The 25,176-nt window shown below is 44.4% G+C and overlaps 1 protein-coding gene and 1 pseudogene across 1 annotated transcript in view; one reads left to right on the top strand and one right to left on the bottom strand.

Moving 5' to 3' along the window:
- SNX6 (sorting nexin 6) overlaps positions 1–25,176 on the top strand; it is a 70,934-nt gene that overhangs the window by 38,452 nt on the left and 7,306 nt on the right. The window contains exons 8-11 of the mRNA XM_039468860.2: positions 584–689; positions 8,127–8,202; positions 13,260–13,299; positions 19,674–19,760. Of these exons, the coding sequence (XP_039324794.1) occupies positions 584–689; positions 8,127–8,202; positions 13,260–13,299; positions 19,674–19,760 (309 nt within the window). The remainder of the gene's footprint in view (positions 1–583; positions 690–8,126; positions 8,203–13,259; positions 13,300–19,673; positions 19,761–25,176) is intronic.
- On the bottom strand, positions 5,335–5,823 carry LOC101027718 (ubiquitin-conjugating enzyme E2 N-like; annotated as a pseudogene).

Genomic DNA, 25,176 nt, shown 5'->3' with positions numbered 1-25,176 from the left:
CGCTATGTTGACCAGGATGTTCTCAATCTCTTGACCTTGTGATCCACCCGCCTCGGCCTCCCAAAGTGCTGGGATTACAGGCTTGAGCCACCGCGCCTGGCCAAAAGTTTTAAGTTTTTTTTTTTTTTTTTTTTTTTGAGACGGAGTTTCACTCTTGTTACCCAGGCTGGAGTGCAATGGCGTGATCTCGGCTCACCACAACCTCCGCCTCCTGGGTTCAAGCAATTCTCCTGCCTCAGCCTCCTGAGTAGCTGGGATTGCAGGCACGTGCCACCATGCCCAGCTAATTTTTTGTATTTTTAGTAGAGACGGGGTTTCACCATGTTGAGCAGGATGGTCTCGATCTGTCGACCTCGTGATCCACCCGCCTCGGCCTCCCAAAGTGCTGGGATTAGAAGATTTCTTGATAGAATGCATGTCTATTAAAGTTGTAGCTTGTTGGTGAAATTATAACATTTGATTATTAGAGGATAGCTGTGCTGTTTTACTGATGGTCTTTTATATTTGTGATGATAAAGTGATTTACATACTAAGTTAAAGCAAATTAAGTGAAGAAAGTTTGTATTTTCTTTTGATCTTATAGGATGTAGATGATTTCTTTGAGCATGAACGAACATTTCTTTTGGAATATCATAACCGAGTTAAGGATGCATCTGCTAAATCTGATAGAATGACAAGATCCCACAAAAGTAAGATTTTTCTGTGGCTAAAGCTTGTATCTTTTAATGGAATAATTATAAAGTTTCTATTATAGTTTGAAAAAGTTAATTAATATAGAACAGTAGTTCTCAAACTGTGGTCAGTTGGAGCCTAGGCTTCATGGCCCTTTTATATTGAGTCTGTGGAGTCAAAATTATTTTCAGCTGAGCACAGTAGCTCACACCTGTGATCACAGCACTTTTGGAGGCTGAAATGGGAAGATCACTTGTTCAGGAATTGAAGACCAGCCTGAGCAACAGAGCGAGACTGTGTATTGCACCAACCTAATACAAAAAATAAAAAAGTTAGCCAGATGTGGTGGCGCACAGCTGTGGTCCCAGCTACTAGGGAGGCTAAGGTGGGATGATGCCTTGGGCCTGGGAGGTAGAGGCTGCAGTGAGCTGTGATTGTACCACCACACTCCAGCCTGGGTGACAGAGTGAGACTCTGTCTAGACAACAATAACAACAGCAACACAACTATTTTTATAATGATAGTGTAATAGTTTTTGCTTTTTTCACCATGTGGACATTTACACAAATGATGGATAAAGTTGGAATCAAGGCAGTGGCAACAAACTGGACTCGTAGTCTCCATATTATTTCCTGCCATGTACTTGCAATGTTTTAAAAATGTGACTTTCACTTAAGAATGTCCCTGATTAAACAGTAAAAATTAATTGTAATCTTTTCCTTTGAGTATACATTTTTTTTTTTTTGAGACGGAGTTTCGCTCTTGTTACCCAGGCTGGAGTGCAATGGCGCTGTCTCGGCTCACCGCAACCTCCGCCTCCTGGGTTCAGGCAATTCTCCTGCCTCAGCCTCTTGAGTAGCTGGGATTACAGGCACGTGCCACCATGCCCAACTAATGTTTTGCATTTTTAGCAGAGACGGGGTTTCACCATGTTGACCAGGATGGTCTCGAGCTCTTGACCTCGTGATCCCCCTGCCTCAGCCTCCCAAAGTGCTGGGATTACAGGCTTGAGCCACCACGCCTGGAGAGTACACATTTTTAAGTATTCTTTTTTTTTTGAGATGGAGTTTTGCTCTTGTTACCCAGGCTGGAGTGCAATGGCGTGATCTCGGCTCACCGCAACCTCCGCCTCCTGGGTTCAGGCAATTCTCCTGCCTCAGCCTCCTGAGTAGCTGGGATTACAGGCACGCGCCACCATGCCCAGCTAATTTTTTGTATTTTTAGTAGAGACGGGGTTTCACCATGTTGACCAGGATGGTCTCGATCTCTTGACCTCGTGATCCACCCGCCTCGGCCTCCCAAAGTGCTGGGATTACAGGCTTGAGCCACCGCGCCCGGCCATTTTTAAGTATTCTGAGTGATGAAATAGAAGGTATGCATAAAGCACTTTGGTGACTTACTGAAGTATGATGGTTCTCTCTAGAAAAGCATTTTAGTGATTGAGTTGTGATTGAACTAGCTAGTTTTTTTTATAGGACACTACTTTTACTTTAAAGAATGACTGACAGGCCGGGCGCGGTGGCTCAAGCCTGTAATCCCAGCACTTTGGGAGGCCGAGGCGGGTGGATCACGAGGTCGAGAGATCGAGACCATCCTGGTCAACATGGTGAAACCCCGTCTCTACTAAAAGGTGCAAAAAAAAAAAAAAATTAGCTGGGCATGGTGGCGTGTGCCTGTAATCCCAGCTACTTAGGAGGCTGAGGCAGGAGAATTGCCTGAGCCCAGGAGGCAGAGGTTGCGGTGAGCCGAGATCGCGCCATTGCACTCCAGCCTGGGTAACAAGAGCGAAACTCCGTCTCAAAAAAAAAAAAAATGACTGACAAACTGAGTATGTGCCAAATGTTTTCTCAAAAATCAACTAATTATTTAAGTTAGAGGAACCTGGCCAAAAATCAATAAATTATTTCAAGGAAAACAAAGATAGTATTTGTTGCCAGTGAGAAGTCAGTCTTTCAAGCAATAATTAGAATTTTGTAAAACTTTATATCTCTCACAATGAGTTTGCTTCCTAGTAATTAAAGACCTGGCTAGAGATTGATGGTGAACTAGTGAGTGTGATTTTTAAAAAAACTATACATTGAAGCATGTCACCATTTAGAACATCTGAATAATTCATTGGACCAGTGTTTTCCAAACAGCCAAGTGCATAATGCTACAAAGTCACATATGTAAGAGAACCACTCAAAGTGCAAAATAAACCAGTGAGGTTTTTTTTTTTAACTGCTTTATTGAGTGCAATTGATATCAGTAAGCTGCAGTAGTCAAAGTGTGCAATTTGAGTTTTGGCATGTGTGAAATCCTCACCACAATAAAAATAATGAATATATGCATCACCTCCAAAGTTTTCTTGAGGCCCTTTGAAATCTTTTTTTTTTTTTTTTTTTTTTTTTTTGAGGTGGAGTTTCGCTCTTGTTACCCAGGCTGGAGTGCAATGGCGCGATCTCGGCTCACCGCAACCTCCGCCTCCTGGGTTCAGGCAATTCTCCTGCCTCAGCCTCCTGAGTAGCTGGGATTACAGGCGTGCGTCACCATGCCCAGCTAATGTTTTTTGTATTTTTAGTAGAGACGGGGTTTCTCCATGTTGACCAGGATGGTCTCAATCTCTCGACCTCGTGATCTACCCGCCTCGGCCTCCGAAAGTGCTGGGATTACAGGCTTGAGCCACCGTGCCCGGCTGGCCCTTTGAAATCTATCCCTCCCGCCCTGCCCCCAGACTGCCACTGATCTGCTTTCTGTCACTATAGATTCGTTTGTATTTTTTAGTATTTTGTATAAATTGAATCATACAGTATATATTCTTTATTATCTGGCTTTGAAACTCAAAAAAACTATTTTGAGATTCATCCAAGTTGTTGTGTATATCGGTAGTTCATCCTTTTTTTTGCTAAGTAGTGTTCCATTGTATGGATACACAAAAATTATTTGTTTCTAGCTTTGGCTATTACAGATACTATTTATGTGAGGCATCTGTATATAACTCTTTGTATGGACTTGTGCCTTCATTTCTCTTGGGTAATGCCTGGAAATAGAAAGAATGGCTGAGTCGTGGTAAATGAATATTTAACTTTTTAAGAAACTGCCTGTAATCCCAGCACTTTGGGAGGCTGAGGCGGGTGGATCACAAGGTCAAGAGATCGAGACCATCCTAGTCAACATAGTGAAACCCCATCTCTACTAAAAATACAAAACATTGGCTGGGTATGGTGGCGCGTGCCTGTAATCCCAGTTACTCAGGAGGCTGAGGCAGGAGAATTGCCTGAACCCAGGAGGCGGAGGTTGCTGTGAGCCAAGATCGTGCCATTGCACTCCAGCCTGGGTAACAAGAATGAAACTTCGTCTCAAAAAAGAAAAAAAAAACTGCCAAAATTTTTTTCCACAGTGATTGTACCATTTTGCATTCTCATGAACAGGGCATGAGAGTTCCAGCTGCTCTGCATCTTTGCCAACAAGGATAGTCAGTCTTTTTTTTCCCCCTCAGTGCAATCTGAAGTCTTTATAACTTTATTCAAGTAGGTCAGTGGTAGTAACTCAGTGCGGTTTAGATTTCTACTGTCCTAATGACTATTGAAGTTCAACATCTTTTCTGTGTCCTTCCTTCAGCTTTATTCTAGTTTTTGTTTTTTTGAGACAGGGTCTTGCTCTGTCACCCAGGATGAGTGTATTGGTGCAAACACGGCTCACTGTAGCCTCAATCGATCCACCTCTGCCTACCGAGTAGCTGGGACCACAGGCGTACGCCACCATGCCTGGCTAATTGTTGTTGTTGTTGTTGGGGATGGGGATAGAGACAGGGTCTTGCTATTTGCTCAGGCTAGTCTTGAACTCCTGGATTCAAGGAGTCCTCTCATCTTGGCCTCCCAAGGGACTGGGATTACAGGCATAAGCCCCTGTGCTCAATCTCCAATTTCTTTTTTGAGACAGTCTCACTTTGTCATCCAGGCTGGAGTGCAGTGGCATGATCTCGGCTCACTGCCACCTCTGTCTCCTGGATTCAAGTGATTCTTGTGCCTCAGCCTCCCAAGTAGCTGGGATTACAGGAGTGTGCCACCATGTCTAGCTAATGTTGGTATTTTTATTAGAGATGGGGTTTCTCCATATTGCCCAGGCTGGTCTCGAACTCTTGGCTTGAAGTGATCCACCCTCCTCAGCCTCCCAAAGTGCTGAGATGACAAGTGTGAGCCACTGCCCCCAGCCCTAGAATCTATTTTTTTCTCCTTCCTTTCTTCCTTCCTGCCCTCTGTCCCTCCCTCCTTCCTTCCTTCCGCTCTAGACCTAGAGTCTGTGTTTTCGTCCCTCCCTACCTCCCTCTCTCCTTCCTTTCCTTTCCTTCCTTTCTTTTCCTTCTCTTCCTCTCTCTTCCTTTCGGTCTTCCTTCCTCTTTCATCCCTCCCTCCCTCCCTCCTTTCTTTTCTCTCTTTTTCTTTTCTTTCTTTTCTTTCTCTTTCTTTCTCTTTCTCTCTCTCTCCTTCCCTCCCTCCCTCCCTCCCTCCTTCCTTCCTTCCTTCCTTTCTTTCTTTCATGCATTTAATCACCAAAAGACTGAAGATGTCTGGCCTTTTTTATTCCATAATGTTTATAAGACTGTATCCATTAAATGCAAACAAAAAGGAAGAAGTCCTAGCAGATCAAGAGAGGTGATACATACTCCATAATCGGATCAATTTAAATATTATTCATGGAATATAGCCTAGTCCATGCAATAGCTGTTTCTATGGCTTGGGCTTCATTGGTCTTCCACTGCTTCGCTACGTCATTTGCTGATGGATCTTCTGGATTAAGATCACTTAACAAGCCCTGGCTTGACAAGAGAACTGTGCAGATTTGCAGTGCTGGGGACCACTTACCTTTCAAAATATCTAAACATATTCTTCCCAACTTGTCTACATTAGATGATAAATTTTGGTCATGAAACATACTTTAGGTGCTGCCTTTGGGTATTCCTCTGGAAGGAATAGTTCAGGTTTAAAAGTCCCTCCCTCAAAGGGGAAATCCTGAGAGCTACCAATGACCACATGAAAATAACAGGTGTTGCTCTCATCTGGTTCTGCTTTAATACCAGGAACTGGTTCTGCCACCGAACGCTGGGTTTCCTTGATGATCCTGTGGGGCAGCCCGGCCATCTTATCAGAACCCAAGTTCGGCCTCTGGTCTCATATCTCTCTCTCTCTCTCTCTCTTTCTCTCTCTCTCTCTCTCTCTCTCTCTTTTTGAGACAGAATTTCACTCCGTCACCCAGGCTAGAGGCTGGAGTGCAGTGGTGTGATCTTGGCTCTTGGGTTCAGGCAGTCCTCATGCCTCAGCCTCCTGAGCAGCTGGGACTACAGATGCATGCCATCACACCTGGCTAATTTTTGTATTTTTAGTAGAGATGGGGTTTTACCGTGTTGGCCAGGCTGGTCTCAAACTCTTGACCTCAAGTGATCCACCTGCCTCCACCTCCCAAAGGAGGGGAGGGATTACAGGCGTGAACCACTACCGTCAGCCTGAGAATCTTTATATTTTCATGTGAATTTTAGAATCAGTTGTCTTTTTTTACGCACGTACCTGCTAGGATTTTGATTGGGATTGTGTAGATTTTATAGATTAATTTGGAAATAATTGAAATCTTAATAATACTGATCTTTCTGATACATTAATGTAATATAGCTCCGCTTAGTTAAGTCTTAATTTATCTCAGCAGTGTTTTGTAGTTTTTATTGTACAGATTTTATACATCTTTAGTCAGATTGGTTCCTGATTATTTGGTTTTTGATGCTATTATAAATGTTACGATTTTTTAGGCTGGGCACAGTGACTCACACCTGTAATTTCAGCACTTTGGGAGGCTGAGGCAGGTGGATCACTTGAGCTCAGGAGTTCAAGACCAGCCTGAGCAACATAGCAAAACCTAATCTTTGCAAAAAAAAAAAAAATAAAAAATAGGTTGGGCGTGTTGGCTCATGCTTGTAATTCCAGCGCTCTGGGTGGGAGGCCAAGGCAAGCAGCTCACCTTAAGTCAGGAGTTTGAGACCAGCGTAGCCAACACGATGAAACCTCGTCTCTACTAAAAATTAAAAAATTAGCTGGGCATGGTGGCGTGCCCTTGTAGACCCAGCTACTCAAGAGGCTGAGGCATGAGAATTGCTTGAACCCAGGTGGCAGAGGAGCCAAGATCCCACCACTGCACTCCAGCCAGGGTGATGAGTCAGGCCATGTCCCTCCCCTGCCATAAAAAAACAAAAACGAAAACAAATTCGCCACCTATGGTGGCATGTGCCTGTGCTACCACCTCCTCGGGAGGCTGAGCGGGGAGGATCACCTGATCCCAGGAGCTTGAGTCTACAGTGAGCCATGATCATGCTACCACCCTCATGCCTGGGCAACAGAGTAAGACCTGTCTCCAAATAAATAAAAGTTATGTTTTAAAAAATTTCAGTTTCAGGCCTGGGCGCAGTGTCTCAAGCCTGTAATCCTAGCATTTTGGGAGGCTGAGGTGAGTGGATCACGAGGTCAAGAGATTGAGACCATCCTGGCCAACGTGGTGAAACCCCATCTCTACTAAAAATAAAAAAAATTACTTGGGCATGGTTGCACATGCCTGTAATCCCAGCTATTTGGGAGGCTGAGAAAGGAGAATCGCTTGAACCAGGGAGTTGGAGGTTACAGTGAGTGGAAATCACGCCACTGCACGCCAGCCTGGTGAGAGTAAGACCCCATCTCAAAAAAAATTTTCAATTTCAATTTATTCTTTGCTATTACATAGAAATGTGGCATATTTTTTCCATATTGATCGTATATCCTGCAACCTTGCTAAATAAACTCATTTATTAGTTGTAGTAACTATTTCGTAGATTCCTTAGGATTTTTTTTTTAAGGCGGAGTTTCACCATGTTGGTCAGGCTGGTCTTGAACTCCTGACCTCAGGTGATCCACCCGCCTTGGCCTCCAAAGTGCTTGGATTACAAGCGTGAGCCACCACGCCTGGCCAGGATTTTCTACATAGATAACCATGTCACATCTACTAATGAAGAAAGTTAATACTTCTTGATTTCCAATTTGTTTTTTTGTTTGTTTGAGATGGAGTCTTGCTCTGTCGCCCAGGCTGGAGTACAGTGGCACAATTTCAGCTCACTGCAACCTCTGTCTCCGGGGTTCAAGTGATTTCTCCTGCCTCATCCTCCCTAGTAGCTGGGATTACAGGTGTACGCCACCACACCTGGCTAATTTTTGTAATTTTAGTAGAGATAGGGTTTCACCATGTTGGCCAGGCTGGTCTCAAACTCCTGACCTCAGGTAATCTGCCTGCCCCAGCCTCCCAAAGTTGTGGGAATACAGGCATGAGCCACCATGCCGATTATTGGTGTCATTTTGTTTACTAGAGTGTCTCATATTACATGTTGTGTAACAGGTAAGAGCTGAGTAAGTATTTTTAAATCAATGAATAGGTATAGTAAATTCTTAAAACTTTCTCCTTAGGTGCTGCAGATGATTACAATAGAATTGGTTCTTCATTATATGCTTTAGGAACTCAGGATTCTACAGATATATGCAAGTAAGTATTCTAATTTAAAACATGAAATACAGCTGGGCACAGTGGCTCATGCCTGTAATCCCAGCACTTTGGGAGGCCAAGGCAGGTGGATCACCTGAGGTCAGCAGTTCGAGACCAGCCTGGCCAACATTGCTAAACCGCATCTCTACCACAAAACACAAAAATTAGCCAAGTGTGGGTGGCGTGTGCCTATAATCCCAGCTAGCTACTTGGGAGGCTGAGGCACGAGACTCACCTGAACCTGGGAGGCCGAGGTTGCAGTGAGCTGAGATCACGCCACTGCACTCCAGCCTGGGTGACAGAGTGAGACTCTGTTCCCAAAAAAATAAAACAGGCTGGAGTTGGTGGCTCAGGCCTGTAATCCCAGCACTTTAGGAAGCAGGCAGATCACCTGTGGTCAGGAATTCACGACCAGCCTGGCCAGCATGGTGAAACCTCGTCCCTACCAAAAATACAGAAATTAGCTGGGCATGGTAGTGGGTGCCTGAAATCCCACCTACTCCGGAGGCTAAGGCAGGAGACTCGCTTGAACCCGGAAGGTGGAGTTGCAGTGAGCTGAGAATGCACCACTGTACTCCAGCCTGGGTGACAAGAGCAAAACTGTCTCAAAAAAAAAATATATATATATGAAATATAAATAAAGCAGAGAAAAATTTCTGTTGGCAGCCTAGATGCACACAATACTTTGTTTTGTTTTTTGTTTTTGTTTTTGATTTGAGACATGGTTTTACTCTGTCACCCAGGCTGGAGTGCTGCTGTCTCATGATCATGGCTCGCTACAACCTCTTCCTTCCAGGTTCAAGCAAGTCTTCCACCTCAGCCTCCAAAGTAGCTGAGGTTACAGGCGCCTGCCATCACACCTGGCTAATTTTTGTGTTTTTTGGTAGAGATGGGGTTTAGCAGTGTTGGCCAGGCTGGTCTTGAATTCCTGACCTCGTGATCTGCCTGCCTCGGCCTCCCGAAGTGCTGGGATTACAGGTGTGAGCCACCGTGCCCGACCTCAGATTGACTTTTTTTTTTTTTTTTTTTTGAGACGGAGTTTCGCTCTTGTTACCCAGGCTGGAGTGCAATGGCGCGATCTCGGCTCACCGCAACCTCCGCCTCCTGGGTTCAAGCAATTCTCCTGCCTCAGCCTCCTGAGTAGCTGGGATTACAGGCAAGCGCCACCATGCCCAGCTAATTTTTTGTATTTTTAGTAGAGACAGAGTTTCACCATGTTGACCAGGATGGTCTCGATCTCTCGACCTCGTGATCCACCCGCCTCGGCTTCCCAAAGTGCTGGGATTACAGGCTTGAGCCACCGCGCCCGGCCCAGATTGACTTTTAAAGGAAAATTTGATGCTATCAGTTTTCACTTTGTAAAGAGGCTGTCTATTCTAGTTTTTTGTTTTATTTTGTTTTGTTTTTATTTCTGTTTGGTTTTTGTTTGTTTTGAGACAAGAGTCCAACTCTGTCACCTAGGCTGGAGTGCAGTGGTGCAGTCTTGGCTCACTGCAGCCTCCACCTCCCAGTTTCAGGTGATTCTCCTGCTTTAGCCTTCCCAATAGTTGGGATTACAGGCATGCCACCACCGTGCCTGGCTAATTTTTGTATTTTTAGTAGAGACGGGGTTTCACTGCGTTGGCCAGGCCGGTGTTGAACTCCTGACCTCAGGTAATCTGCCTGCCTCAGCCTCCCAAAGTTCTGAGATTACAGGTGTGAGCCACTGTACTTGTCCAGTTTTTGTTTTTGTTTTTTGAAACAGTGTCTCTCTTTGGTACCCAGGCTGGAGTGCAGTGGTGTGATCTTGGCTCACTGCAACTTCCACTTCCTGGGTTCAAGCAATTCTTGTGACTTAGCCACCCGAGTAGCTGGGAGTACAGGTGTGCACCACCACACCCAGCTAATTTTTGTATTTTTGTAGTAATAGGGTTTCACCATATTGGCCAGGGCAGTCTCCCAACTCCTGACCTCAGGTGATCTGCCCACCTAAGTCTCCCAAAGTGCTGGCATTACAGGCTTGAGCCACTGCACCCAGTCTAGAGTTTATAGTTGAGTGAATCAAGGGCAATCCTCAGACAAACCAGTGAAGCAGGTATTGTTTATGTGAGTATGGAAAAGCTCCTTGAAAGATTGCTTACACAGCTGTTTTGTATTTACTTGATGTTAACTTTTCACTTTAAATCTAACTGCAGTTAATTCTAGTTGCTCTTATAATACTGTTTAAACCAAACTTATGTATTTATTATTTATTTATTTATGAGACAGAATCTTGGTCTGTTACCCAGGTTGGAGTATAGTGGTGTGATCTCGGCTCACAGTGACTTCCACCTCCTGGACTCAAGCGATCTTCTCACCTCAGCCTCCCAAGCAGCCAAGACCATGGACATGAGCCACTATGCCTGGCTAATGTTTGTATTTTTTGTAGAGACGAGGTTCTGCCATGTTACCCAGGCTGGTCTCGAACTCCTGATCTCAAGCAGTCTACCCGCCTCCGCATCCCAAAGTGCTAGGATTATAGGTAAAAGTCACCCAGGCCAGTCGTAAATCTAATTCTCAATTGGGCCCTAAATCTAATTCTCAGTTGAAAAATCATTTAGCTGGGGATGCTGCCTTGTACCTGTAATCTTAGCACTTTTGTGGGCTGAAGCAGAAGGATTCCTTGAGCCCAGGAGTTTGAGACCAGCCTAGGCGACAGAGACTCCTTCTCTAAAATAGAGTAAAATAAAATAAAATTTAAGTTTAGGCTGGGTGTGGTGACTCACGCCTATAATCCCAATACGTTGAGAGGTCAAGGCGGGTGGATCACTTGAGGCCAGGAGTTCGAGACCAGCCTGAAAACACGGCAAAACCCCGTCTCTAAAAACACACAAATTAACCAGATGTGGTGGTGCACACCTGTAATCCCAGCTACTCAGGAGGCTGAGACATCACAATCACTTGAACCTGGGAGGTGGAGGTTGCAGTGAGCAGAGATCACACCACTGCACTCCATCCCAGGTAACAGAGCAAGACTTAGTCTCAAAAAAATAAAAAACATATTTTTAAGCAGGAAGACTATTTTCATAGTCTATGCCTTTCTCTAAACCACATCCTTGACCTTTTCTCTAGTATATTCTGATATATTCTGTCTCAGATATTTAAAAGTCAAGCTTTTCATCAAATCGAGGCATGATAGTTTATGCTAATTAACATGCCACCTTCCCAAAGAGTTAATTCTCAACTCATCGGGAAGAAGAAAAGTCAACCTTGCCATCTGTTCTCTAAAATCAACCTGTAAAAGCAAGTTCTTTAAAGCAAAGTTCGTAAAATTGTTTTTGCTTTGAGTAGTATTTGCCCTAATTCATTTATAATGTCATTTTAATTGCATATTTTATAGAATACTCCAACCTGCACCCTTTTTTTGAGAGGGGGGGTCTTGCTGTGTTGCCTGGGCTGGAGTACAGTAGCTGTTGGCAGATGCAGTGATAGAGCACTACAGCCTTGAACTCCTCGGCTCAAGCGATCCTCCTGCTTTAGCTTCCTGAGTAGCTGGGACCACAGGTTTGCTCCAGAGCTGAGTGTCAGAGCAGTACCCTATCTCAGAAAAAAAAAAAGCAGAATGAATAACCAATTTCTATTTAAGAATTTATTGACTGGGCGCGGTGGCTCAAGCCTGTAATCCCAGCACTTTGGGAGGCCGAGGCGGGTGGATCACGAGGTCCAGAGATCGAGACCATCCTGGTCAACATGGTGAAACCCCATCTCTACTAAAAAGACAAAAAATTAGCTGGGCATGGTGGCGCATGCCTGTAATCCCAGCTACTCAGGAGGCTGAGGCAGGAGAATTGTCTGAACCCGGGAGGCGGAGGTTGCGGTGAGCCGAGATCGTGCCATTGCACTCCAGCCTGGGTAACAAGAGCGAAACTCCGTCTCAAAAAAAAAAAAAAAAGAATTTATTTTTACATTTAACTAAATAGTTTATCTGTCAAATGCTGATATCAATTTAAAAATATCCCAGCACCAGACTATTAAACAGTAGTTTGATTATGGGATTGCACCACCACGCCCAGCTAATTTTTTGTATTTTTAGTAGAGACAGGGTTTCACTGTGTTGCCCATACTGGTCTCGAGCTTCTGGCCTCAGGTGTTCTGCTTCCCTCAGCCTGTTTGCCAGGCATGGTGGCTCACGCCTGTAATCCCAGTACTTTGGGAAGCCAAGGTGGGCAGATCACTTGAGGTCAGTAGTTTGAGACCAACCTGGCCAACATGGTGAAAACTTGTCTACTAAAAATACAAAAATTAGCCAAGCATGGTGGTGGGCACCTGTAATCCCAGCTTCACAGGAGGCTGTGGCAGGAGAATCATTTGAACCCAGGAGGCAGAGGTTGCAGTAAGCCGAGATCATGCTACTGTATTTCAGCTAGGGCAACAGAGCAAGACTCAGTTTCAACAACAGAAATGTGTTTAATGTATGGCTTAGGCTGTCATTTTAAAACGAAATGTGACCGCACAGTGGCTCACACCTGTAATCCCAGCAATTTGGGAGGCTGAGGCAGGCAGATCACTTGAAGTCAGGAGTCCAAGACCAACCTGGATTCAAGCCATCCTTCCATCTTAGATGCCTGAATAGCTGGGACGACAGGTGTGCACCACCACACCTGGCTAATTTTTAACCAGGTGAAAACTTGTCTGTATTAAAAATTAAAAAATTAGCCAGCCATGGGGGCAGGTGCCTGTGATTCCAGCTACTGAGGAGGCTGAGGCAGGAGAATTGCTTGAACCCAGGAGGCAGAGGTTGCAGTGAGCCGAGACTGCGCCACTGCACTCTAGCCTGGGCAACAGAGTGAGATTCTGTCTCAAAAAAAAAGGAACAGATACTCTATCTGTAAACAGATGTCAAGTAATCTGTTTTATTGTTAGAAGTACAGAGAGGTTTTTGTCAAACTAACTGAAACCTGCAGTTAATAAGCCTGTTGAATATAATTATAATGAGAGAAGGTATTCATTGTTAATATGGTTTGGGAGCATATTCTTATGCATTTGAAATGGAAAATTACTTCGAATGTAGCATATGATGAAAATATTTTCCTTTTCAGGTTTTTTCTCAAAGTTTCAGAACTGTTCGATAAAACAAGAGTAAGTACTAAATTATAGGGATATACTGCATAATGTTGTGCCCATAGAGTAGTTCATGTTAAAGGTTTTTAACCACAATTCATAAAATTTTTTGAAAGTAATCATTATTAATCTTTTGGCAATCTAAATCTCTGTATGTGATAATAGTTAACTTGTGGTTCTGTTTAACTTTATTGAGGAAGATGAGTATGTTTCAGAAGGATGATGAAACAGATTCGGATTCCATTGGGAGTTTTTCAGGAAATGCAATTTTTTGTTACGGCCTTTTGTATTTGTATAAAAGAGCATATTCTTCTGGGCACAGTGTCTTAATGCCCCTATAATCTCAGCACTTTGGGAGCGAGGCAGGAGGATCTCTTGAGCCCAGGAATTTGAGATCAGCCTGGGAAAACATAGCAAGATGCTGTCTCCATAAAAAAATGTAAAAATTATCTAGGTGTGATGGTGCAAACCTGTAGACCTGCTTGGGACGCTGAAGCAGGAGGATGCTTCAGCTCAAGAGTTTGAGGCTGCAGTGAGCTATGATTGTGCAGTTGCACTCCATCCTGGGCAACAGAGCAGCAAGACCCTATCTCTCAAAAAAAAAAAAAAAAAAAAAAACCTCCTGGAACAGATAAACTGATTAATTAAATACTTTATAGCAATAAGAATAAAGGAACCAGGTCAGGTGGCACATGCCTGTAATCCCAGTACATTGAAGGGTGAGGCAGGTGGATCAGTAGAGGCCAGGAGTTTGACCACCCTGGGCAATGTATCGAGACTCCCTCTATACAAAAGTTACCAAACATTAGCAAGGCATGGTGGCATACAACTGTAGTCCTAACTACTTGGGAGGCTGAGGCAGGAAGATTCTTGAGCCCAGGAAGTCAAGGTTATAGGGAGCTGTGATTGTGCCACTGTACTCCAGCCTGGGTGACAGAAACCCTATCTCAAAGAAAAGAAATAGGCCGGGCGCGGTGGCTCAAGCCTGTAATCCCAGCACTTTGGGAGGCCGAGGCGGGTGGATCACGAGGTCGAGAGATCGAGACCAACCTGGTCAACGTGGTGAAACCCCGTCTCTAGTAAAAATACAAAAAAAAAAAATTAGCTGGGCATGGTGGCGCGTGCCTGTAGTCCCAGCTACTCAGGAGGCTGAGGCAGGAGAATTGCTTGAACTCGGGAGGCGGAGGTTGCGGTGAGCCGAGATCGCGCCATTGCACTCCAGCCTGGGTAACAAGAGCGAAACTCCGTCTCAAAAAAAAAGAAAAGAAATAGAAAATTGGCCAGGCGTGGTGGCTCACGCCTGTAATCCCAACACTTTGGGAGGCTGAGGCGGGTGGATCACGAGGTCAAGAGATCGAGACCATCCTGGTCAACATGGTGAAACCCCGTCTCTACTAAAAACACAAAAATTAGCTGGGCATGGTGACGCACGCCTGTAGTCCCAGCTACTAGGGAGGCTGAGGCAGGAGAATTGCCTGAACCCAGGAGGCGGAGGTTGCGGTGAGCCAAGATCGCGCCATTGTACTCCAGCCTGGGTAACAAGAGTGAAACTCCATCTCAAAAAAAAAAAAGAGAGATTGAGACCATCCTGGTCAACATGGTGAAACCCCGTCTCTACTAAAAATACAAAACATTAGCTGGGCATGGTGGCGCGTGCCTGTAATCCCAGCTACTCAGGAGGCTGAGGCAGGAGAATTGCCTGAACCCAGGAGGCGGAGGTTGCGGTGAGCCAAGATCACGCCATTGCACTCCAGCCTGGGTAACAAGACCGAAACTCCGTCTCAAAAAAAAAAAAAAAAAAAGAAATAGAAAATTACCAGCAGTGCAGATTCCCTGCCTCCTCCTCAGCTCCTCAGCTGCCTTCCAAGGTGCTGCCTTCCTACAAGAGTAACACTGTCCTAGCTTCTAACAGTAGACATTCGAGTTTTTTTGTTTTGTTGTTGTTTGAGATGGAGTCTTGCTCTGCCGCCTAGGCTGGAGTACATTTGCATGATTGTAACTCACTGCAGCTTCATACTCTTAAGCTCAAGCATCCTCCTTCCTCAGCCTCCCAAGTAGTTAGGACTACAGATGTACGTTACCATGCCTGGCTAATTTTTGGTAATTTTTATAGAAAGGAAGTCTCACTGCATTGCTCAGGCTGGTCTTGAATTCCCGGCCTCTATTGATATTCCTGCCTCACCTTTCAAAGGATTGGGATTACAGGCATGAGCCACCTTCCCTGGTTCCTTTATTCTTATTGCTGTAGAGTATTTTATTAATTTATCTGTTCTGTTCATAGGCACTTGGATAGTTTCTAGTTTGTACTTCTTTATAATAAGATTATTTTTTTTTTTTTTTTTTTTTTTTTTTTGAGACGGAGTTTCACTCTTGTTACCCAGGCTGGAGTGCAATGGCGCGATCTCGGCTCACCGCAACCTCCGCCGCGTGGGTTCAGGCAATTCTTCTGCCTCAGCCTCCTGAGTAGCTCGGATTACAGGCACGCGCCACCATGCCCAGCTACTTTTTTGTATTTTTAGTAGAGACGGGGTTTCACCATATTGACCAGGATGGTCTCGATCTCTTGACCTCGTGATCCACCCGCCTCAGCCTCCCAAAGTGCTGGGATTACAGGCTTGAGCCACCGCGCCCGGCTATAAGATTTTTTTTTTTTTTTTTTTGAGACGGAGTTTTTTGCTCTTGTTATCCAGGCTGGAGTGCAATGGCGCGATCTCGGCTCACCGCAACCTCTGCCTCCTGGGTTCAGGCAATTCTCCTGTCTCAGCCTCCTGAGTAGCTGGGATTACAGGCACGCGCCACCATGCCCAGCTAATTTTTTGTATTTTTAGTAGAGACGGGGTTTCACCATGTTGACCAGGATGGTCTCGATCTGTCGACCTCGTGATCCACCCGCCTCGGCCTCCCAAAGTGCTGGGATTACAGGCTTGAGCCACCGCGCCCGGCGGCTATAAGATTATTATTGTATACCTTCTGAACACAAGTATACAATTCTGTTGGCTATATATAACTAGGAGGGGAATTGATGGATCATAGAATCCCACGTGAAAAGCTTCAGCAGAAACTGCAAAACTGTTTCCCATAATTATTGTGCCAATTTGCATGCCCACAAGAATAAGTATGAGCATTTAGGTTGTCCTACAAGCTTGTTAAAACTTAGCATCATTTTCTACCTTTTTAATTTTTGCCATTCTACTGGGTGTATAGTTGTTTTAGTTTAGCTTTTTTTTTTTTTTTTTTTTTTTGAGATGGAGTCTCTGTCATCCAGGCTGGAGTGCAGTGTTGTGATCTCAGTGCATTGCAGCCTCTGCCTCCCGGGTTCAAGTGATTTTCCTGCCTCAGCCTCCCAAGTAGCCACTATGCCCAACTGATTTTTGTACTTTTAGTAGAGATGGGGTTTTGCCATGTTGGCCAGGCTGGTCTCAAACTCCTGACCTCAAGTGTTCTACCTGCCTTAGCCTCCCAAAGTGGTGGGATTACGGAGGTGAGCCTTACTAAGGCGCCCGGCCTTATTTTCACTTTTTATCTTGATGGTAATTCTGGACTTACAGAAAAGTTGCAGAAATAGTACAAGAATTTCTGTAATATATTAACTATGTTTCTAAATAGTAACAGTTTTCTTTTCTTCTTTTTTTTGAGACAGAGTCTTGCTCTGTCACCCAGGCTGGAGTGCAGTGGTGCAATCTTGGCTCCCTGCAACCTTCACCTCCTGGGCTGAAGCGATTCTCCTGCCTCAGCCTCCCAAGTACCTGGGATTACAGGCGTGTGCTGCCACTCCTGGCTAATTTTTGTGTTTTTAGTAGAGACGGGGTTTCACCATGTTGGCCAAACTGGGATTACAGACATGAGCCACTGCACCTCATCAATATTAACATTTTCTACATTGCTTAAAGTTCTTGTATTCCAAAAAGTCCGTCTTCTTTTTGTTTTGTGTCCTTCATGCACACCTGTCTCTTTTTTTGTGTGTAAGAATTATTTTTGGCCAGGTATGGTAGCTTGTATCTGTAATCCCAGCACTTTGGGAGGCCGAGGTAGGTGGATAACCTGAGGCTGGGAATTGAAGACAAGCCTGATCAACATGGAGAAACCCTGTCTCTACTAAAAATACAAAATCAGCCAGGCATGGTGGCACATGCCTGTAATCCCAGCTACTCGGGAGGCTGAGGCAGGAGAATTGCTTGAACCCAGCAGGCAGAGGTTACAGTAAGCCAAGATAATGCCACTGTGCTCCAGCCTGGACAACAAGGGTGAAACTCTGTCTCGAAAAAAAAAATATATATATATATATATATGTGTGTGTGTGTATATATATATATATATATATATATGTATGTATGTATTTTAAATATAGTTAATACTGTTATTAATGATTCCCCCTTAATGTCATCAAATATCCAGTGTATACATTTTACCAATTGTCTTATAAATGGCTTTTTTTTTCTTTTTTTTTTTTTATGGAGTTTCGCTCTTGTTACCCAGGCTGGAGTGCAATGGCGTGATCTCAGCTCACCACAACCTCCGCCTCCTGGGTTCAGGCAATTCTCCTGCCTCAGCCTCCTGAGTAGGTGGGATTACAGGCACGCGCCACCATGCCCAGCTAATGTTTTGTATTTTTAGTAGAGACAGGGTTTCACCTTGTTGACCAGGATGTTCTCGATCTCTTGACCTCGTGATCCACCCGCCTCGGCCTCCCAAAGTACTGGGATTACAGGCTTGAGCCACTGCGCCTGGCATAAATGGCTTTTTATAGGATAGTTTGAGTCAGGATACAAACAAGGTTCTATGTATTTCATTTGCTTGATACATTTTTCTTTATCCTCTGTCCCTTCATACTGAAGAGCTATCTTTTTAGTCTGACCTGGCTACTTCCCCTTTCATCTCACCTCAAACATTCTACATCTGTTTATTGTTCCGTGGTGTCTTCAAGCACATTTTATTAATGCTGTGACTGAATTTTCTGGTTGTCCTCAGCAGGGGGATTAGATTGAATACCTAGTCTACCAATGCCAGCCATCATTCCTTTAAAATTCTGTGTACATATCAATTACAATTGAAATGAATAGAGGTGCCGGGCGCGGCGGCTCGCGCCTGTAATCCCAGCATTTTGGGAGGCTGAGGCAGGTGGATCACGAGGTCAAGAGATAGAGACCATCCTGGTGAACACGGTGAAACCCCGTCTCTATTAAAAATACAAAAAAAATTAGCTGGGCATGGTGGCGCGTGCCTGTAGTCCCAGCTACTCAGGAAGCTGAGGCAGGAGAATTGCCTGAACCCAGGAGGCGGAGGTAGCTGTGAGCTGAGACCGAGCCATTGCACTCCAGCCTGTGTAACAAGAGCAAAACTCTGTCTCAAAAAAAAAAAAAAAAAAGAAATGAATAGAGGCTGGGCACAGTGGCTCACACTTGTAATCCCAGCACTTTGGGAGGCCAAGGCAGGTGTATCACCTGAGGTCAGAAGTTTGAGGCTAGCCTGGCCAACATGACAAAACCCTGTTTATACTACAAAAATACAAAAAAATTTAGCCCAGTATGGTGGCATGCACCTGTAATCCCAGCTACTTGGGAGGCTGAGGCAGGAGAATAGCTTGAACCCAGGAGGTCTGAGAGTTGCGGTGAGCCAAGATCATGCCACTGTACTCCAGCCTGGCAACAGAGCAAGACTCCGTCTCAAAAAACAAGAAATGCATAGAGATAATTTTTTTTTTTTTTTTTTTTTGAGACAGACTGCTGGAGTGCAGTGGCCTGAGAAAATATTAATGAAGCTTAAAGATGATACTGAAACTCATTATAGCAAAGTACTTGAATCAAATAGTAGAGTCTGGCAGGGTGTGGTGGTTCACACCTGTAATCTCACCACTTTGGGAGGCTGAGGCAGGTGGATCTCTTGAGGTCAGGAGTTTGAGACCAGCCTGGCCTACATGGTGAAACCCCCACCTCTACTAAAAATGCAAAAATTAGCCAGACATTGTGGCGCATACCTATAATTCCAGCTACTCAAGAGGCTGAGGCAGGAGAATTGCTTGAACTCAGGAGGTGGAGGCTGTAGTGAGCAGAGATTGCGCCACTGCATTCCAGCCTGGGTGACAGCAAGATACTCTCTCAAAAAAAAAAAAAAAAAAACACAATTATAGAATCCTTCCATAATTTCATGAGTCTTTGATCTGGTCTTTTTTTCTTTTCCTTTTATGTGAGAGTTGCAAAGAAAAGTAACAGGTTAATAGATGCAAAAAGGGAAGTAAAGGTGGATAAAATAGGAATGGGTATTATAGTTAAAACTTCAATATTTTTTTAACTGTAATAGTTAAAATTAAGTCGGAAATTAAGTAGTTAAGAAGGAAACCACTGAGAGTAGAATGTATTTGTTGATTAAGAAGTTACTTATTTTCTTCTTTTCAGAAAATAGAAGCACGAGTGTCTGCTGATGAGGACCTCAAACTTTCTGACCTTTTAAAATATTACTTAAGAGAATCTCAAGCTGCTAAGGTAATTTTAATCTTTTTTAAAATAAGCCATTTTATAAACAGCCATTTCTTGAAGTTTGTAAGACTTCAGATTGTTAATGATGAATTTATCTCCTTTATATGATTTTAAATTATATTTTCAAACAAATTTTATTTCTCCTTTTAGAAATTGTAGGTATGTGTACAATTGTACGTATTTTATGTGGGAAACCCCACATAAAAGTTCCCTCTTTGTTATATTTCTGATGTAATCTAGAACTTCTAAAAGGTGAATTTACAGCCAGGTGTGGTGGCTTATACCTGTAATCTCTACCCTTGGGGAGGCCAAGGTGGGTGGATCACTTGAAGTCAGGAGTTCAAGACCAGCCTGGCTAACATGGTAAAACCCTTTCTCAGGCCGGGCGCAGTGGCTCATACTTGTAATCCGAGCACTTTGGGAGGCCGAGGCGGGTGGATCACAGGGTCAGGAGTTCAAGACCAGACTGGCCAACATGGTGAAACCCCATCTCTACTAAAAAACTACAAAAATTAGCTGGACATTGTGGCTTGTGTCTGTAATCCCAGCTACTTGGGAGGCTGCGGTAGAAGAATTGCTTGAACCAGGACCCGGGAGGTGGAGGTTGCAGTGAGCTGAGATCACGCCACTGCACTCCAGCCTGGGCTACAGAGCAAGACTCCATCTCAAAAAAAAAAAACAAAACAAAAACAAAAACAAAAAAGCACTGTCTCTACTAAAAGTACAAAAATTGGCTGGGCATGGTGGCAGGTGCCTGTAATCCCAGCTACTCAGGAGGCTTAGGTGGGAGAATCGCTTGACCCAGGAGGTGGAGGTTGCAGTGAGCCAAGATAGTGATGTTGCACTCCAGCCTGGATAGGAGTGAAACTCCAACTCAAAAAAAAAAAAAAATGAGGCCTGAGGAGGTTGCTCATGCCTGTAATCCCAGCCCTTTGGGCAGCTGAGGCAGTGAGATGGGCAGATCACCTGAAGGTCAGGCGTTTGAGACCACCTTGGCCAACGTCGCAAAACCACATCTCTACTGAAAATACAAAAATTAGCTGGGCATGGTGGCGGGCACCTATAATCCCAGCTTCTCGGGAGGCTAAGGCAGGAGAATAGCTTGAACCTGGGAGGTGGAGGTTGCAGTGAGCCAAGATCATGCCACTGCACTCCAGCCTGGGCAACAGAGTGATACTCTGTCTCAAAAAAGAAAAAGTATTTGGTATATTTCTTCAGGTAAACTGCCTTGGAAAACAAAAGTAAAACCCTCAAATAACAGTTGTATTGCTAAAGTATTTCTTTATTTTATTATTTATTTATTATTTATTATTATTTTTTTGAGATGGAGTCTCACTCTGTCGCCCAGGCTAGAGTGTAGTGTCTCTGCTCACTGCAACCTCCACCTCCGCGGTTCAAGCAATTTTCTTGCCCCAGCCTCCTGAGTAGCTAGGATTACAGGCTCGAACTACCATGCCCAGTTAAATTTTGTATTTTCAGTAGAGGCAGGGTTTACCTATGTTGGCCAGTCTGGTCTCAAACTCCTGACCTTAGGTGATCCACCTGCCTTGGCCTCCCAAAGACGTGAGCCATGTAGCCACGTATTATGAAAGGATTCCGTTGTTGTTGTTGTTGTTGTTGTTGTTGAGATGGAGTCTCACTCTGTCACCCAGGCTAGAGTGCAGTCTCTTGGCTCACTGTAGCCTCTGCCTCCGCCTCCTGGGTTCAAGCGCTTTTCTTGCCACAGCCACCTGGGTAGCTTGGATTATAGGTGAATGCCACCACACCCAGCTAATTTTTGTATTTTTGGTAGAGACGGGGTTTCCTTATGTTGGCCAGGCTAGTCTTGAACTCCTGGCCTCAGGTGATTCACCTGCTCCGGCTTCCCGAAGTGCTGGGATTATAGACGTGAGTCACATATTGCAAAAAAGATTTTTCTTCTTTTTCTTTTTTTTTTGTTTGAGACTGAATCTTGCTCTGTTACCCGGCTAGAGTTCAATGGTGAATCTGAGCTCATTGCAATCTCTACCTCCCAGGTTCAAGTGATTCTTCTGCCCCAGCCTCCCTAGTAGCTAGGACTACAGGCACCCACCACTACACCCGGCTAATTTTTTGTACGTTTTTAGTAGAGACAGGGTTTCACCATGTTGGCTAGGATGGTCTCCCATCTCTTGACCTCACGATTCACCTACCTTGGTCTCCCAAAGTGCTGGGATTGTAGGCATGAGCCACCATGCCCAGCTGGATTTCTTTGTGGTGCAATCTCTGCTCACTGCAACCTCTGCCTCCCAGGTTCAAGCAGTTCTCCTGCCTCAGCCTCCCGAGAAGCTGGGACTACAGGAACATGTCACCATGCCTGGCTAATTTTCTGTATTTTTAGTAGAGACAAGGTTTCACCATTTATCCAGGATGGTCTTAATCTTATGACCTCGTGAACCACCTGCCTGGGCCTCCCAAAGTACTGGAATTACAGGTGTGAGCCTCCACGCCTGGCTTTTTTTTTTTTTTTTTTTTTTTTGAGACGGAATCCTGCTCTTGTTGCCCAGGCTGGAGTGCAGTAGCACGATATTGGCTCACTGCAACCTCTACCTTCAAGTGGTGCTCCTGCCTCAGTCTTCTGAGAAGCTGGGATTATAGGCACGCACCACCATGCCCAGCTAATTTTTACACTTTTAGTGGAGACGGGGTTTTGCCATGTTGGCCAGGCTTGTCTTGAACTCCTGACCTCAGGTGATCTGCCTGTCTCGGCCTCTCAGGGTGCTGAGATTATAGGCATGAGCCACCACACTCCGCCAACTTTGAACTCTGAGGTACTTATAAATGCACCATTCATATCAAATTGTGTCTTACAAACTATTTACATTGGATGGGCAGTGCTAAAATACTCACTTTTGAAGACTTTAAATGTATTATCAAATGTGTGGGGGTTTTTTTGTTTTAATTTTTGTAGAGACAAGTGTCTCAGTATGTTGCAAACTCCTGGGCTCAAGTGATCCTCCCTCTTCCTGCCAAGGTGTTGGGATTATAGGTGTGAGCCACTGTTCCCAGCCAAATGTGGTTACTAATACATAGCAATTTCTTAGTAACTGTAAGAAATAATTAAAACTTAGTTGTCAGAATTAAAACTACAACGAAGTATTACTACACACCTTAATTAGAATGGCTAAAATGAAAATTCTGGTGAAGATACATAGTGACTGGAACCACCATATACTGTTAGTGGGAATGTGGTACACTACCTTGGAAAACTTTCATAGTACTTAAAAAGTGAAATATACTATCCTGTGATCTAGTCAGTTCACTCGTAGGTATTTACTCAAGAGAAATGAAAGCAGGGCTGGGTGTGGTGGCTCACTCCTGTTATCCCAGCACTTTGGGAGGCCAAGGCAGGAGGATGGCTGGAGGCTAGGAATTGAAGACCAGCCTGGCAACATAACAAGATCCTATCTCTATTAAAAAGAAGGAAAGAAAGAAAGAAAAGCATATGTCCATACAGATGTTCACAGTGGCTTTATTTATAACTATTTAAATAAATATATGTATATTTATTTAGCTGAAAACCGACAGTGCAGATGTCCAGTGGATGATGAGATAAGCACATCGTCGTCTGGCCTTAGAATGGAATAGTACTACCTAATAAGAAATGTGCTGGTTGGGTACGGTGGCTCATGCCTGTAATCCCAGCACTTTGGGAGGCCGAGGCAGGTGGATCACCTGAAGTCAGGAGTTCAAGACCAGCCTGGCCAATATGATAAAACCCAGTCTCTGCTAAAAATATTTTTAAAAATTAGCCGGGTGCAGTGGTGCATGCCTGTAATTCCAGCTACTTGGGAGGCTGAGGTGGGAGAATTACTTGAACCTGAGGGTTGGAGGTTGCAGTGAGCTGAGATCATGTCACTGCACTCCTGCCTGGGCAATAGAGTAAGACTCCATCTCAAAAAAAGTAAGAAAAAGAAATATGGATGCATCACATGTATCCACCATTATAGTATTCTACATAGTATTTTCATTGTTCTAAAAGTCCTTTGTGCTCTCTCCACATTCATTCTCCTTTCCCCCAATCCCTGGCCAACACTGATCTTTTTACTGTCTCCATAGTTTTGCTTTTTCGAGAATGTTACAGAATTGGAATTATATAGTATATAGCGTTTTCAGATTGGCTTGTTGAACTTAGTTATACGTACTTAAGATTTTACTTATTTTTTTTTTTTTTTCTTTTTTTTGAGACAGAGTCTCGCTCTTATTGCCCAGGCTGGAGTGCAATGGTATAATCTCAGTTCACTGCAACCTCTGCCTCCCAGGTTTAAGTGGTTCTCCTGCCTGAGCCACCTGAGTAGCTGGGATTACAGGTGCATGCCACCACACTGGGCTAATTTTTTGTATTTTTAGTTAAGACGGCGTTTCACTGTGTGGGCCAAGCTTGTCTTGAACTCCTGACCTCAGGTGATACACCCACTTCGGCCTCCCAAAGTGCTGGGATTACAGGCATGAGCCACCGTGCCTGGCCACACTTAAGTCTTTTCATGGCTTGATAGCTCATTTCTTAGTGCTAAATAATATTCCATTATCTGGATGTAACACAATTTATATAATCAGAATATATGAGGAACTCTTAAACTCAGTAAAAAGGGAAATAACCCAATTTAAAAATGAGCAAAGGACTTTGCACAGAAGATACACAAATGGCCATTAAACCTTAAAAATATGCTCACAAGCTGTCAGGGAAATGCAAATCAGAAGTATCAGATAGGCTTGTCATGGTGGCTTACGCCTGTAATCCCAGCACTTTGGGAGGTCAAGGTGGGTGGATCACTTGAAATCAGGAGTTTGAGACCACCCTGGCCAACATGGTGAAACCCTGTTTCTACTAAAAAGACAAAAAAACAGCCAGGTGTGGTGGCAGGCACCTGTAATCCGAGCTACTAAGGAAGCTGAGGCAGAGAATTACTTGAACCTGGGAAGCAAAGGTTGTAGTGAGCCGAGATTGCACCACTGCACTCCAGCCTAGACGACAGAGCAAGACTCCATCCCAGGCGGGGAGAAAAAGTATGAGATACCACTTTATACCCACTAGGTGACCTTAATTTAAAAAAAAAAGAAGGCTTGGCCAGGTGCGGTGGCTCACGCCTGTAATCCCAGCACTTTGGGAGGCTGAGGCGGGTGGATCACAAGGTCAATGGATCGAGACTATCCTGGTCAACATGGTGAAACCCCGTCTCCACTAAAAATACAAAAAAATTAGCTGGGCATGGTGGCGCATGCCTGTAATCCCAGCTACTCAGGAGGTTGAGGCAGGAGAATTGCCTGAACCCAGGAGGCGGAGATTGTGGTGAGCCGAGATCGCGCCATTGCACTCCAGCCTGGGTAACGAGCGAAACTCTGTCTCAAAAAAAAAAAAAGAAGAAGAAGGCTGGCCGGGCGTGGTGTAGCTCACACCTGTAAT

The sequence above is a fragment of the Saimiri boliviensis genome, chromosome 2 (assembly GCF_048565385.1).
Source record: "Saimiri boliviensis isolate mSaiBol1 chromosome 2, mSaiBol1.pri, whole genome shotgun sequence".
Taxonomy (NCBI): domain Eukaryota; kingdom Metazoa; phylum Chordata; class Mammalia; order Primates; family Cebidae; genus Saimiri; species Saimiri boliviensis.
Note: the sequence above shows the minus strand (reverse complement) of the source record. Positions and strands in the feature narration are given on the sequence as shown.